The sequence below is a fragment of the Sparus aurata genome, chromosome 18, assembly GCF_900880675.1.
Source record: "Sparus aurata chromosome 18, fSpaAur1.1, whole genome shotgun sequence".
In the NCBI taxonomy this organism is placed as follows: Eukaryota; Metazoa; Chordata; class Actinopteri; order Spariformes; family Sparidae; genus Sparus; species Sparus aurata.
In genome coordinates this window covers 19717554-19733889 of record NC_044204.1, presented here as the reverse complement: position 1 = coordinate 19733889, position 16336 = coordinate 19717554, and the positions used below count along the sequence as shown (strand labels likewise).

At 41.2% G+C, this 16336-nt stretch overlaps 2 protein-coding genes across 2 annotated transcripts; both read right to left on the bottom strand.

The window, feature by feature from the left end:
* Positions 1-4900: 4900 nt before the first annotated feature.
* faf2 (Fas associated factor family member 2) lies at positions 4901-10909 on the bottom strand. Its single transcript, XM_030397408.1, has 11 exons — positions 10754-10909; positions 9811-9879; positions 9536-9670; positions 9148-9224; positions 8903-9041; positions 8675-8760; positions 8295-8386; positions 7242-7419; positions 6698-6869; positions 6459-6602; positions 4901-6134 (listed from the first exon to the last, which is right to left on the bottom strand). Exons 1-11 carry the CDS (start codon positions 10814-10816, stop codon positions 5952-5954), a joined length of 1338 nt encoding a protein of 445 aa, XP_030253268.1. The 5' UTR covers positions 10817-10909; the 3' UTR covers positions 4901-5951.
* Positions 10910-12150: 1241 nt separating this feature from the next.
* Positions 12151-14931, bottom strand: pin4 (protein (peptidylprolyl cis/trans isomerase) NIMA-interacting, 4 (parvulin)). The gene is made up of 4 exons (XM_030397416.1): positions 14755-14931; positions 14477-14544; positions 13107-13226; positions 12151-12616 (listed from the first exon to the last, which is right to left on the bottom strand). The coding sequence occupies exons 1-4, from the start codon at positions 14876-14878 to the stop codon at positions 12458-12460; spliced, it is 471 nt and encodes a 156-aa protein (XP_030253276.1). The 5' UTR covers positions 14879-14931; the 3' UTR covers positions 12151-12457.
* Positions 14932-16336: the final 1405 nt, after the last annotated feature.

Below are 16336 nucleotides of genomic sequence, written 5' to 3'. Positions count from 1 at the left end.
ACATTTGTGCGAGGTTTGAAGAAAACCCCTTAGAGCATTTAGAGATATTGCGTTCACAAGAATGACCCGGATGTACTTGGGGACAGACAGAAAACATGCGGCCTCCGGCCCTGGCTATCCATCCATCCATCCATTTTCTTCCGCTTATCCGGGGCCGGGTCGCGGGGGCAGCTGCCTGAGCAGGGACACCCAGACTTCCCTCTCCCCGGATACTGCCTCCAGCTCTTCCGGGAGGACCCCAAGGCGTTCCCAGGCCAGCTGAGTGACATAGTCACACCAGCGTGTCCTGGGTCTTCCTCGGGGTCTCCTCCCGGAGGGACATGCCAGGAACACCTCCCGAGGGAGGCGTCCCGGGGGCATCCGAAACAGATGCCCGAGCCACCTCAGCTGGCTCCTCTCGATGTGGAGGAGCAGCGGCTCTACTCTGAGCTCCTCCCGGGTGACAGAGCTCTTCACCCTATCTCTAAGGGAGCGCCCTGCCACCCTGCGGAGGAAACTCATTTCGGCCGCTTGTATCCGGGATCTTATTCTTTCGGTCATGACCCAGAGTTCATGGCCATAGGTGAGGGTCGGAACGTAGATTGACTGGTAAATCGAGAGCTTCGCCTTTCGGCTCAGCTCTCTCTTCACCACGACAGACCGATACAAAGACCGCATTACTGCGGCCGCTGCACCGATCCGTCTGTCAATCTCACGCTCCGTCCTTCCCTCACTCGTGAACAAGACCCCAAGATACTTAAACTCCTCCACTTGAGGCAGGAACTCTCCTCCCACCTGGAGGGAGCAGGCCACCTTTTTCCGGTCGAGAACCATGGCCTCGGATTTGGAGGTGCTGATTCTCATCCCAGCCGCTTCACACTCGGCTGCAAACCGCCCCAGGGCATGCTGGAGGTCCCGGCTCGAAGGAGCCAACAAGACCACGTCATCCGCGAAAAGCAGAGACGAGATCCATTGGCTCCCGAACCAGATCCCCTCCGGCCCGTGGCTGCGCCTAGAAATTCTGTCCATAAAAGTAATGAACAGAACCGGTGACAAAGGGCAGCCCTGCCGGAGTCCAACATGCACTGGGAACAGGTCTGACTTACTGCCGGCAATGCGAACCAGGCTCCTGCTCCGGCAGTACAGGGACCGCACGGCCCTTAACAGAGGGCCCCCGACCCCGTACTCCCGGAGCACCCCCCACAGTATGCCACGAGGGACACGGTCGAATGCCTTCTCCAAGTCCACAAAACACATGTGGACTGGTTGGGCAAACTCCCATGAACCCTCGAGCACCCTGCGGAGGGTATAGAGCTGGTCCAGTGTTCCACGGCCAGGACGAAAACCGCATTGTTCCTCCTGGATCCGAGGTTCGACTATCGGCCGAATTCTCCTCTCCAGTACCCTGGAATAGACTTTCCCGGGGAGGCTGAGGAGTGTGATCCCCCGATAGTTGGAGCACACCCTCCGGTCCCCCTTTTTAAATAGGGGGACCACCACCCCGGTCTGCCAGTCCAGAGGCACTGTCCCCGACTGCCACGCGATGCTGTAGAGACGTGTCAGCCAAGACAGCCCCACAACATCCAGAGACTTGAGGTACTCAGGGCGGATCTCATCCACCCCCGGTGCTTTGCCACTGAGGAGCTTACGGACTACCTCAGTGACTTCGGCTTGGGTGATGGATGGGTCAACCTCTGAGTCCCCAGCCTCTGCTTCCTCAATGGAAGGCGTGTCAGTGGGATTGAGGAGATCCTCGAAGTATTCCTTCCACCGCCCGACGATGTCCCCAGTCGAGGTCAACAGCTCCCCACCTCCACTGTAAACAGTGTTGGTGGAGGACTGTTTCCCCCTCCTGAGGCGCCGGATGGTTTGCCAGAATTTCTTCGAGGCCGACCGGTAGTCCTTCTCCATGGCCTCCCCGAACTCTTCCCAGACCCGAGTTTTTGCTTCCGAGACTGCCCGTGCTGCCGCACGCTTGGCCTGCCGGTACCCGTCAGCTGCCTCAGGAGTCCCCTGGCTATCACTGCTGGAAATATTTAACGTTTCATTATACTCTCAATGAGCACACATTCATGAGATGACCTTTATGCAAAGTTACATGTATTAATCACTTTATTTTATTGGCCCTCTTGTGAGTGGTTCGTAACGTGACCATCCCTGTCTCTCGCAGTTGTCCATACCAGCCTGTCGGCGATTTGTTGAAGCTGTTTAATGCAGCTGGACACCGGTCAGTTTTTCTACCTTCTTCTCGTCCCTCAGCCTCTCTCTGCTCTGCTAACAGGGAGCAGTGCTTGCTAACGTTAGAGTAATTTGGTGGACTCTATTTCTAAACTAAGACTGGCTTCCAGCGCAAAACAGAAGTTCCACAGAGCCCCGTTAAAGTCGGGGATGTTCAAAATCACAATTTTGGCCAATGCTACAGTTTTTATTTTGCTTTTGTTGTTATTTAATACCTCCTGTTGTGCCACAGAAAAAAATTGCTGTTGGAGTCATTCAGCCCTTCCATACACTATCTTTTAAAGGGCACAAATTCAATCTTACAAATTTACAAAAACAACCTTTTACGGAGCCTTTCAAATGAAGCGTTTTTTAAAGTAACTGCTTCAAAGGCCTTTTGAGGCTGCTACACAACCGCCTACTGAATGGAGGAATGTTTCAATACTTGCACAGCCTGACAAACTAACGGAAGGGATGTGACGAGCCTGTGCCTCATGATTGTGCCCGTGCAAAATTGATCTCGCACACCAGATACATCTCAGACACTGCTATCAGCAAATGTCATCTTAGTCGCCGATGGCAGTCAAAAGACAAATATCAGGCAGTACTGATGTTCAGCTGATATCGCTGCATCCCTAAATGAATCGCTGGACCTAAAATCAGCGACACTAAACATCACCCTTGAAGAAACGGTTCAAGAATATGTTCGCCAAAACTGAAAAATTCAGTCACTGTTTAATCGCCCAAATACCAATGGAAAGGCGGGTATTGTCTTGTAATATTTCCGGAGCTTCACGATGAACAGGGTTTCATTTTTGGGTGAACTCGTCCTTTAAGTCATTCTCAAAACAATCTAAAATATCCCACTGAAACGCTATGCCAAGGGTACAAATCATATACTTGAAGAATGAAGAATGATTAACTGCTGCTTGACTCCATCAGTCACTTCAGGATGTCTCATCAACTCCTGGCGCTGACTTTCTGTGATTAGTCGAGCCCTCATAGATCATCACTTGGGAAACGTTAATGCAGTCATTCAGTCAAGTGCTACATCGGAGGGGCTTCTTCAGTTGTAAAAAGTGGAGGGGAGTTGCAGACTTTAAACTCTGTGTGGGAGTGTCCTTACAAAGTGTGAGCTCTGAGTTTCAGAGTCGTTGACCTAACCGGCTTACATGTGTTGCTGGGGCTAAGTGAGCCCAGGTATGAAAGGTTGTGAAGATGTCTGGGGAGAGATCTCAGTACTGTATTGTAGGCGGATGATAAGTAATGTCTTTAGGCCACCTCGTCTGTTCAAAAACGATCGTTCCAGTTTGACATAGATAGATTCTTCTACTCCTCTTTCAAACCATCTGTCTTCTCTGGCCAAGATGTTTGACATAGTTGTCCTCAAAGGAATGATTTTTCTCCTTCAGGTGTAAGCGGACAGCAGAGTCTTGATCGGAGGAGCCGGCCCTCCTGTTATGTGTCATTTGTTTATATGGAGGTTGTTTTGTCTCCCAAGTGTACAAATCTGTGCAGTCTTGGCTAAATTGACCAGCTGAAACTACATCAGTCTGTCTATACCTGGGTGATTTGTCCTCAGGATGGACAAGTTTCTGCCTCGGTGTGTGGGTACGTCTGAAGTGAACCAGGATCTGATGTTTATTGAAGATCCTGCTTTCTCTGAGTTGGTCAAATGTTCCCGCGACATAAGGAATGGATATGCTGTTCCTTCTTTCTGTCTCCTCCTCTGTCTGCTCTGGAACTTTCATAGGTTTCGACATGTCCAGTTTGGGTCGCCACATGTTTTAAGCGCTCCCCTGTCTTACAATATAGTACTAAGTTACCGTGACCTGGATGACTGATAACCTTCATCAACGTGTTAATTCAGTCTGCACATTTCATACATTAACTGATATGCGTAAAGGTAGCTGGATTTATTGTAACAAAGTACATGTACTCGAGTACTGTACTCAAATACAGTTTTGAGGTTTTTGTTCTTTACCTGAATATTTCCATTTTCTGCTACTTTACACTTCCTCTCCTCTACTTTGCAGACTTCATGCTGCTTCTAAGCATTAAGTAGTGCATTTTTAAATGTATTCGATTATATTTGGACAAAGGAAAGAAAAAAAATGCTAAGTATAGGATCCAAGCTGATATTTAGCTGACCCGCAATATACAGTATACATTTAAATATATGCGCAATTTATTCTTGTTCTAATTTATTGGCAAAAATCTTCAAGACTTTTTACTCAAGCCCTTTTTGGGGGCGGGGTGACTTTCACTTTAACTGAAGAAGTATTTTAACACAATATTTCTATTTTTATTTTAATATTACCTTTGCGTTTATTTATGTAGCCATGTTTGCTTTATTGCAAGTTTGCATTTGACGACCAGTTGGACTAAAGAAATGTCTTAATATTTCTACTCAAATAATACATAGTTGTAACTGAAATTCAGGTAATTTGATGCTTATCAGTTTAGTGTATTAAGTAACTGGATTATTATCCAACTGACAATGTATTAAATGTGAACTAATCACTCAAAGCCATATTAACTTGATAATTTGTGAATGGTCAACAACAGAAATTCTTGACTGATCGTGCATTAACACACATTATATCCTCCAGGGTCATGTATTAGTTAACCATCATCTTTGTCTTTATGATCTGTGCCCTTACTGTAAGTGTTGTTGCAGTGTTGTACAGTCTCAATAAACCCACATTTTTAAAATGTTTTTAATTTATAGTTGGAAAATTACATCTTTACATGAGCCCATTAGATGTTACAGGCAAAACAGGCATCTATGAGTAACCACAGGCACACTATGGGCAGACTCGTACTATACTAGATAAAGCCACATGTAAAAGCTGTGGCCTCTGTTAAATATTGTATCTTTAAACTTCATGAGCTTGAGGCAGTCTGCTTTACATAGTAACCAACCTGCATTTGGTCATTTTATGACACAGATGAGTCAAAAAACAAAAAAACAAAAAAAAAAAGTAAGGTAAATTTGGGGTTTTTAAATATCTAACTTATGTACAGTTCATGGCTCATTTAAAACAGGGTTCCCATAATTCCTCAATGTCCAAATCCACCAGCCTGCTCCCTGAAGTAGTACATTTGCTCTCCACACAACAACCAGTAACAATCACCACCGTACCAAACTTAGACCAGTCAATGTGGGGGAAGCATGTGTAATCTTAAGGGAAAAAAAGGAAGCTGAATTAGGACACACAGATCTAACATCAAGCCAAGGCATTCACACAATCGGGGGATCCATACCTCTCTGTGCTGCATCCTGTGTTTTAGTAATTATAAAGACAACCTGCCTTCAACTGCTCCGACATAACTAAACAGGGATATGGTTCTGGTTTTGCACAAAGCTATGCTACTGGTTCAGTACATTTCAGTAGATGATTAAACCTTTGCTTCAACACTTACTGGTGAGGAGGGACAATAATTAACTGGTGGCTAGTACAGACAATGGGATCAAACTTCTTTGTCCACACGGATACAAAGATGAGTTCAAGGAAGGACTTCAAGAAATGTTTATTTGATAAAATTCAAGACTTTCCAGGCTATTGGGAACCCTGTAAACACAACCAAACAAGGACTGGATGTAGGGTGGTTAATTTTTTTTTCCAGGTTAGGATATTATCTCAATGATCCCTTGTGCATAATGGCCATTTGACAAAAAGAAGAAAAAGAAAAGGAGGAGTGGGTGGGCATTGGAGGAAAATGTGTTTCCATGTTGGGAGGTATGTCATCTGTTAATCGTCCGTAAGGTCCTGAACAAAAAGGACCTCGGAGCGGCTGAGTCCCGCCTCTTTCAGTGTGGGAGGGTTGGGCTGCTCTTCAGTCGGAAGGCAGGGCAAGACTCGCCGAGGGAAGTTTGTTACTATCTGAAACTTCTCCGGGGATTCTTTCAAAGAGAAGATGAAGTCGTATATTACCTGTGAAAGAAAAAATAGACAAGCGATTTAACAAATAGCCTCATGTGGCAGTGTTCTGCAGCTGTACAGAAGAATAGCTTTATACTACTGCATTCTGTGAATGTATTCATTACAGTGTCTAAATAAGAAATATGGTGTGTTCATATGTGCACCAAGAATGTATCAGAACTTGTAATTGGGGGCAGAAACAGCAGGAGAAGCCTCCAGGATACTTGACAGTACAGAGCACATGGTTTGATTCAAATTAATTAGAATCAAAAAGATACATCAAACAGGGTGAACCGGCTGTGTACACAGTGTCTTTTTAACAACGGCGGTACTCACCGTCAGAGACTGCCCGAAGAGGAATCGTCTCTCTACTCGTGTGTCATTGGGCATCTTAAACACTATTTTGACACTTTCTGGATCATCTGAAGCAGGCTCTTGGGGAAGACATTCTGACTTCCTCTCCTTCTCCTCTTCGAGTGTCTGGAGACACATAACAAATATTGACAATATGAATCAGAAAATGCCGTACTGCTTGTGTAGGTCAGACAGAATCATCAATTTAATGATTAACTCACTCTTCGTCTCCGTTCCTCAGCAAGAGCAGTCTGTCGGACCTTCTCCTCCTCTTGCCGTATCTGCTCCTCCTCCTCCCTTTTCTTTCGGTCCTTCTCCTGGTCGGCACGGAGGGAGGCCAGATAGGCCTCATCCTGCTGCTGCCTTAGCACTTGGGTCTGGTTCCTCTCCTCCCTGAAACAAACATTTGCCTGTACTTTAAAACTCTGAAGCTCTCTGGTATACTAGCTATAAATACAGAGATAAAGTTACCTAATTAGTGAAGCCAGATTTTATTCACAACTTCGAATCTTTTTCTTATTTTGGGTTTTCAGAGTGAAAAAACACGAAGAGCAAGTCCACCTTTGAAAACAGACCTAAGTGATGTCTTTAAAGTGTAACATTTTCACATCTTACAAGTTTTGAGCCAAGAGCCTGAAAATGAACTCAACTGCTTGATCATCAGCATTGTGACATTTTGACCTAACTTCCGGATATAAATAACAAAAACTGAGATAAAATGTCTCATGTCCTGCTTTCTAGTGTAATTGTATTGACGTTTCATACCGCTCAAGGCGCTCTGACATCAGATGTGTTTGGTTGGCATCCATGATGAAGGTGAGCTGATTGATGAGGTCCTCTGGCTGAATGAGACCCTCGAGCCTGCCCACCACAGTCATCTTGCGGTCCTTCAGCATGATCATGGCCAGGAATGGGTAGGTGTTCTCCCGCAATGCTTGGGACACTGAAACACAGCCAAACATTACTTAGTTAAATCTGCTGCTACTATACAATTCATTCATTTAATTGGATGGACAACCCATCCAAAGTTCTGAGCTCTCTACGGTAATTTCCACACTCACAAAGTGACCAGATTTTTTTGTGGTATTCTGAGCGTCAAAAACAACTAAATACTTGAAAGTCAATACGGACATCTTTCCAGAAACAATGACCCAGTTACTTAAGAAGATACGTGAGATTTTCACACAAATATCTTGCAAGTTCCTTAGAGGCAGAAGTCATAAGCAAGAACTCAATGTCTAGGAATATAAACAAAAGGGACACTTCTGATATTCAACCAGGATTTCTGCAGGTTTCAACAAGTCTAAGACCTTTTTAAGACCATTATGAGAGCATTTTAGAACTGATTTGACAAAACAGTTTGAAGGATATGAAGGATAGTCATACTCACAAATTACAGAATTACAAAGTAAATATTTTTTTTTATTCTTTGTAAAGCACTTTAGCCTTTGGGTATGAATTGTGCTATATAAATGTATTTGTCTTGCATTTTGCTGGTGGTTTTCTATTCCGGCTTTATCTTTTTCTAACTTCCCATTTGTACACAAAGTTAAGTCTAATTTAAACATTTAAAAACAGGCTTCCAATTTATTATTCTCATCAGGCTCCTTGTTGGCTTTATTATTTGTAGATATGTTTACAGTATGATCAGTATATTTTCTTCAAAAAAAACCACAAGACTATAAAAGTAATCCTAACATTTTAAGGCCTAAAATTCAGATTATTGGATTTTAGTCTTTAAGGACTAATAGAAAATCCCACTAAGGTGATCAGAGCAAACCCATGTGAAATGATACAATAACAGCTGACAATTAATACCTCTGTAGCCCTCAGGCTTGCTGGTTGAGCATGCCCAAAAGAGCATTCGCGTGTTGAGGAAGGTTACGACCTCTTCCGTACATAACGTGGAGCTAGGAAGAGATGGATCAGTGGCACAAAACAAACCATTAAACAGAGAAAACCTTCTTAACTGCATGTGGATATAAAACATGAAGTTTATATATAAACATACTAATAATGAAATAGAGCTTTACTGCTGTATAACTAGTGTCAAAGATCAAGCAGACTGCGCCTAAGGTAAAAACAAACTTAAGCAACTGTATGAGACAGAGCATGACATTGAGCAATAACAGGGCTCTGTGTAACAAATTGACAGCCATCACTGGTGATGTAGGCAAGTGAAGTAATAGGTACCATACCGGCAAAACTCGTCAGTGTCTTGATGATCCTCCCCATGAAGGTACACTAATAAGTAGCGGAGCTCTCGTTTGGCATCATTCAGCGCCTACATGTTTAGGGTTGACCAAAAGCAATGCGTCATCTTGCAGTTTTACCTTCTCTACCAATATTACATATTATTATTGAATTCAGAGCATAAGAATGTGTGTTGCATATCTGCCATTGGCACTCAGTGCTACTAAACTCACCTGGCTGTATGTTCCCTGGTAAAATACAGGGTGTGACCGACCATACTGCTCTTCAAAACTATGAATGAATGACACAACATCTCCAACAGGGTCTGTCACACGACCACGAGGATCTGGCCTTATAAACCGCAGGGCAAACCTTGACGCAATGAAAAAAAACAAACAAAGAAACACATTGGAAGATCAATTAATTTCTTGCAGCGCAAACTTAAACTTCCAGCATCTACGCGATGTGCTTCACTTACCTGAATATGTCCAGAAGTGTGTAATATGTAAATCTGAAAGGTAGCATTATCAAGTAGTAACTCCATCCTAGTAATCCCTGAAGAGAAGAACCAGTGAGTCTATTACCATTCAAACAGCAGACAATAAGCAGAAAACAAAATTCCAGGATATTACGTTTCTATAATACATCCCCCTTAATTATTATTTCAGAACAGTATCCAAGTATTATTACTATTAACAACAGAAATATAAACTGAGAAAGTCCATGTGGACTTCAGCTGTGTGTCAAGCAAGAGCAACAGTTTTACAGAGAACTGTATCTCATTTACTGCGGTGAAATTAAATATTTAACAGCCTTGCGGAGATTACGTCCTAAAGCACAAACATTAAAATAAGATGCAGACCTACCCTGGGTTGTGGCCTTGAAACGATGTAACTATATACTCTATGGTCTGCTGTATTGACCTGCAACGGTCTGGATGGTGGAGGGTTAAACACACTGGGCACTCCTTCCTGCTCATTCAGTCTGTCTTGTACTGCAGCCTTAAACACATTCATTTAAGACCATCATGCATCAAATCCTCCAATAAATCAAAAGAAAAGAATGACATGTAATTCAAAGCAAGCACAATATGAATAAAATATTAAACAGAGCCATGAGATAATTGTCTTTTTGACTTTACCTCTATGTTCCAATTATGTTGCTCTAATGTTCGACGGCATTGGTCCATTGATTCCAAACCAGTAAGGTCCTGTAAGACAAGGAAATAAAGTCAGACTGAAGGCATCAAAACGTTTTTTTTTTAAAGACACGTTTGTTAGGATTTTTCTCAGTAGCTTATGTGCTATTCGTTTGCCATGTCAATGATCCATGAAAGTAAGCAAAAGAAACCTACTAAACTACATTTTCTTGGCTGCCAAACACTAAGTGACATGATTGAAGTAGCTGACATTCAGTTAAACAGCTCTCCTAACTCCCAATTAACCTGATCATGCACGTTGAAAAAAAAACTGTTCCCCCCCAGGGGCAGGATGACGTGAAAGGTTAGCTAGCGCCACCAAATATCAAGTGATGTTAACGGGCTAAGAAAGGGGGAGGAAAACGCCATCGCTCTTACTATCATAAAACAAACAAATTAGTTTAACATAGCTTAAATACAGCTGTGTCGCTGAAAAACTTCAGTGACAGCTCGATCATGATTGCTATGCTAACGTTAACTCAGCAAGTGTTTAGTAGGGAGCGTCAGTGGAAACCCACCGTTAGCCAACCGGACGTTAACGTCTACACTAAAACGCAGCATCAGTGATGCTGGTAAACAAAGACGGATGGGACATATGTCTCTAAATTGAATATAACAAGCATTACGCCATTTAAATCCACCTATAGCCCCTAAAGCCTGCTAACTTGTTAGCTAGCTTAGCTAATGTTAGCTACCTTTGCTAACGTTAGCTGTGACTCAAGTTGACGGCTAGGGGCTGGGGGGGTTTCGTTCTCGAAGTTGACTGTGCAAAAAGCGTTTAAACACGCACGGTTCCGCCTTTTTACGGCGATTTATTGACGACGATAACGCGTGACGATATGATATTTGACCAGACATGTGTTAGTGTGCAATTTAGGCTGTCTACCTGAAACTGGAGGAGTTTTTCGGTCTGCGCCTGAGATAATTCTGGCTCCTCTGGCGCCGCCATCTTACCTCGCCAATCATCTAGCAAGGCGTAACAACGTCAACTGTCTTTTCCTGGAGCCGACTGTGCTGGGACAGTCTGTGAGCGCTGCTGCCGCCCAGCGCCCTGGAAGTCCCCAGTGTTCAGAGAATCGATCTGACTCATTGATTTAGGCCCTTTAATATCGCGAAAGTCTCTCATTATATAGATTTAATAAGTTATTAGTATCAAAATGATGACTTATAGTATATACTAAATAATTAGTTTGAGATTGTCTAAATTGTACATTTTGTATATTACTTTTTTCTATTGCTATTTAATATGTCTAGGTTGTTCCTCTTATTTCATTGTTTTGTTATTGTCTCTGTGTGTAATGCTGCTACACCATAATTTCCCAGCTTGGGATCAATAAAGTATATCTATCTATCTATCTATCTATCTATCTATCTATCTATCTATCTATCTATCTAATAACTCATTATTTAGAAAAGTTCTCCTTTTTCTGAGGGTTTTTTTATTTTGAGATACCATGTCATTTTCAGACACAAAGTTATTATTGAGTACATATTTTAAATACAGAGACATTATTTTACAAAACTGTTCTTTATTTGAGTCAAAATATTGAGAAAGAATTGTCATTATTTTCAAAATGATGACTTATAGTATAACTAAGTTATTATTTTTAATTTCAAGATTACTTTACTAAATCATTATTTTGAGAAGTCTCCTTTTTATTTTGTGGGTTTGTCAGTATTTTAGGACAGAGTCATTCTTTTGTGACACTAACATATTTTTGAGATACTAAGCCATTATTTTGAGAAACCATGTAATTTTCACATACAAAGTTATGATTGAGTGATGAGTCAGAGATGTCTAATTCCGAAAAATGTGTTCTATTGGCTACCTAAATGTGTTCTATTATAACCATTTTTAGTTTTTATTCTTTCAGTAATATGTTATTACAATGATGTATATTGTTATTTTTATGGCCTGACATACCTGACTTCCAAGTTTTCAATTGTGAGGCTTTATTGCTTTTGTTTATTTTTCTTACGATAACATATTTTGGCTTATTTTCCCAACCAACTGCTTGGTTCACGTGACTCACCATTTAATTTTTCTCCATTTCATGACATTTTACAGATCAATCATCTCACCTGATTGAATGATACTTAAAATAATAATTAGTTTGCAGCAGCCATTCTCACTAACTGTATTTGTTAACAAAAGACGTTGGTAAATGTCAGTTTTGTTCATATTATTGGTGTTTTATCTCATATTTACAAATCTCCAAAAACACCGAAAGACAGCAACAGCAACTTAACACCCAGACACACACAAACGTCACACATTTTGTACTAGTATATTAAAAATGCTTTTATTTGCCCATCTGTTTGCTATCAAACAGAAGAAGAAAAAAATCCAGTGAATTATGTTAATGTAAATGTTGAAATTCCCTCAGGTTGAATTGTCGGCAAGGTAGTGTACATTTAACCAAAGACAAAGCGGACACATGAAGATGTTTTAATTTTCTTACTCTTTAGCTTTTGTAAAATATAGAGAAACCATCACATTGAGACCGTAGAATCAGTAAACAATCAGTGTCACGATATAGCAGACCGAAGAATTAGTATGTCCTTATTTCAAGTGTTGAGCCAACCCACATCATTTTTTCCCCTCTACCATAATGATGTGGTACCCAAACTTTGTCTTGACAGGAGGGTCCGTGTAGACAGGTTTATCCATGGAACTGATAGGTAGGGCAAATGCTGCATCCTGGAAAGGTCCAACCATTGATCCACGTGTCATCCACCCCAGATCACCCTGCCACAAAGAAAACACATTGTAAGAACCTAGTATGTGTGCCAAGCCAGGACAATGATGAGGGATCATGAGCAACAAAGTAAAATGGGTTCACTGTGCTAAAAATAGATAATCTGATATTTTGATGACTGTGAGTAATACAGGAAGTTGTAACACTCCAGATACATTAATGACACGTGAATAAGCAAGACAAACTGTACAGAGCTGATGAAACAAAGTGCATTTGCTCGTAATCCAGGGGGGAAGGATTATTATTCATAAGCCTGGAATTCACCACACTTGAAGACTCATTGCGAGGTATAGGTCTGTGCATCCTATTGATCATCTGCCAAATGTATCACCATAGGTTAAGATCATAAATATAGCATTTCTGTATCACTTTACTAGAGGCAAAATACAGCGGACCACTTCAGTTACAGTTACTGATAACACAAAAGGTTAAAGAAAGGGGACCAAAACAGGAGAAATGATTATTAGCGCATGTTCTTACGCCTTGTCTAGCTTTGTCTTCACTGTACTGCGACGCTACTTCACTGAAACGGACTCCAGCCTTCAGTTTCTCCATCGCCTCCATGCATTTCCCGTGTTTTTCACAGAGGATGTGCCGTACCTGGGGAAGAACATCATGACAGCACAGTCAGACTTCTATAACTACTGAAATTCACTGCAGACGTCGCAATCAGAAAATAGAAATGGACATTTATAAGTACTTTAACAATCAATTATCAGATAATGAATAAATGAGTGAATAAATAAATGAATGAATTGATTTTGATTACATACAACTTGAGAAACAAAGATTATTTCAAACAAACTTTCTCAGTCAATAAAAGAGAAAGGAAAAGGCTGAAGCCCAAAGCTCATCGTTGCCTATCCTATATAAATCATAGGATAACCTAGTATATCAGCAATACATCAATATCTCAAAGAAGAATCATTAATTATAAATGTAATATGTTAGACATTTTTCTATCTGAACACATTATCTACATTCAGTGCAAAATCGGAGGAGGCTACATTAGGAGTTATGAGAACAGATAAGATAAAGAACAAGTTACTTGAATGATGAACCAAAATACACGACGTAATGACTTCATTATAGTTTTGGAGCTCCAATCTGTCACCCCACAAAATCCAACCCACACTGAGGCTTCCAATTGGCTATAATAAAACAATGTCAGTTTGTATAAGATGTGTTTTAATATTTTCTTAAATTATAAACTACTCGTATTTTAATTATAATTTTTTTCACATCAGTTTTTAGTATTTTAATACATTGGACAAACAAGTCTTTGTAATTTGATTAGCTTTTAGTAACTTTTTGATGTATGCGTGCCCATATGTGGTTGTGTGTTTATAGATTTCTCATCGCTAAATTCTTAACAGTGATAAATCAGTTAATGATTAATCATTTATATTCCTATCAGCACACATCGATAAAGCATTCCACACAGGTTATGATGTATTTATCAAAAGCTCCCAAACTTAGACCTTGAGTGTTTATTCTTCCAATAACAGTCTTGATCTAAACTGGATGGAGGAAGTACTTTCAGACAACAAACAAACTAAACAAATTAATATTTCCCTTGTTCCTATGGTTGTGAGTTGAAATGTCACGTTCATCACATGTCTGGACTACATCATCAAAGAGGACCTAATGACAGAGATAATGCTCATCTTAGAGCAAAAATCTTCCCCACCTCAACCACATCCTTTCCCTCCAGCCAACTCAGCCAACAGTGGTTTGTGGGGGTTAGAAACGACGGGGGCTGTCATCACTTGATCACTTGGTAAGAATTCCCCTGTTTTGTAACCTTTGACTTTTATAGCGCGGTTTGATGAGGTTATAACTGGTGTTACCTTCACAGCAGTTCCTCCCTTTGGTGCTTTTTCTTTCTTGTCGGTGTCTGCACTTCCCGAAGCAGCTCCTACACAACAAACAGTGTCAGCGCCATTTAAACACGATGAAAACCACAACATACGATAACGCTGCGGCAGGCGTTATGGTGATGATACATCTGGTGAAGTAGCTACATCACATCTAAATACGTGGTACAGTTAGGCTAGTGAGTGTGGCTCACTTTAAGCTAACAGTTCATAAGAGTTAACTGACAGCGGAAAGCTAATGGACCACTAACCTTTACCACCTTTGGCACCTTTTCCCTTTGGCGGCATTTTAGATAAACGTTTAATTGAATTCAAGATATAATAGCAAAGAAGAGACTGTAATAGCACGGACTCATGCAATGTTTCCCTCAACATGCGCAGAATAACCTGCGCCGACAGCTAACTGTTTCTTCTTCGCCAGCTAATTATCGGCAGCTTACGGCCACTTGACATTAACACCGCCACCTAGTGTCGCGAACCAGAGGGTGCAGCCTCAAATGACAAAGCAGCACTGCAGTTTCAAATTGCACGTTATACAGTATGTACCTTCATTTAAATACAATTGGGCCCTTACTTCTCTAACATTTCCATGTTATTCGTTTTAATGGTCAGTTTTAAGGTTTGTCCAGGCCTGTAATATTACCATGTCATTAACATGTATGTTTGATGACTTTATTTTCTTAACAAGCACTTCCCTTTGGTAATTTTAACTTTTCATCTCACAATTAGAGATTTTTCACCCATAATTTTGAATTTTATCTCATAATTGTAATTTTGGATCACATAATTATGACAATTTTTATAATTATGACTTTTTTTAAATCTCAAAATGAGGACTTTTATCTAATAATTATGTAATATTAATGACTTTCAAAAGGAATATCTTTTTAAATCTATCTTAGTTTTGTGATTTGTGATCTCGTAATTTTGACTTGTATTCAATATTTTTTACTTTTATCTCATAATTATGACTTAGAACTTATAGAGGAGTTTTTGGACTGGTGCCAGCTGAACCACCTCCTGCTCAATGCCGGGAAGACCAGAGAGCTTGTGGTGGATTTCCGCAGACACAGTCAACCCTGCACACAGGTGAACATCCAGAGAACGGACATTGAGATGGTGACATCTTACAAGTACCTGGGAGTTCACCTGAACAATAAACTGGACTGGACTGATCACACTGCAGCAACATATAAGAAAGGTCATAGCAGACTCCATCTGCTGAGGAAGCTCAGGTCCTTTGGAGTGCAGGGGGCAAACCTGACAACTTTCTATGACTCTGTGGTGGCATCAGCTATTTTCTATGGGGTAGTCTGTTGGAGCAGCAGCATCTTGGCAGCAGGCAGGAGGAGACATGATAAACTTATCATAATGCCAGCTCCATCCTCGGATGGCCTCTTGCCCTAGTGCAGGTGGTGGGAGAGAGCAGGATGATTGACGAGCTGTGATTGCTGCTGGTTAAGGAGTCCCGCCCCCTGCAGGACACTACCACAGCACTGGGCAGCTGTGTGAAGGAGAGGTATCGCAGGTCCTTCCTTCCTGCTGCTGTCAGACTCTACAACCAGCACTGCTCCCAGTAGGCCTCACTTGTGCACTGTGCAATGAACACTCTACACATAACCCATTTATCATTTTGGTTTGCACTAACTGGGAAATTTTCATACCCATATTTATCTTTTATTAACATCAATACACTGCCACACTGTTTATAATTACAGTGTATATTGTACATACTATGTGTAAATAGTGGTCTATTTCTAATTCTTACCTTTTAATTATTATGTTGTTTATTTTTTTACTTTTATTATTGTTTATTGTTAAATTGAGCTTTCC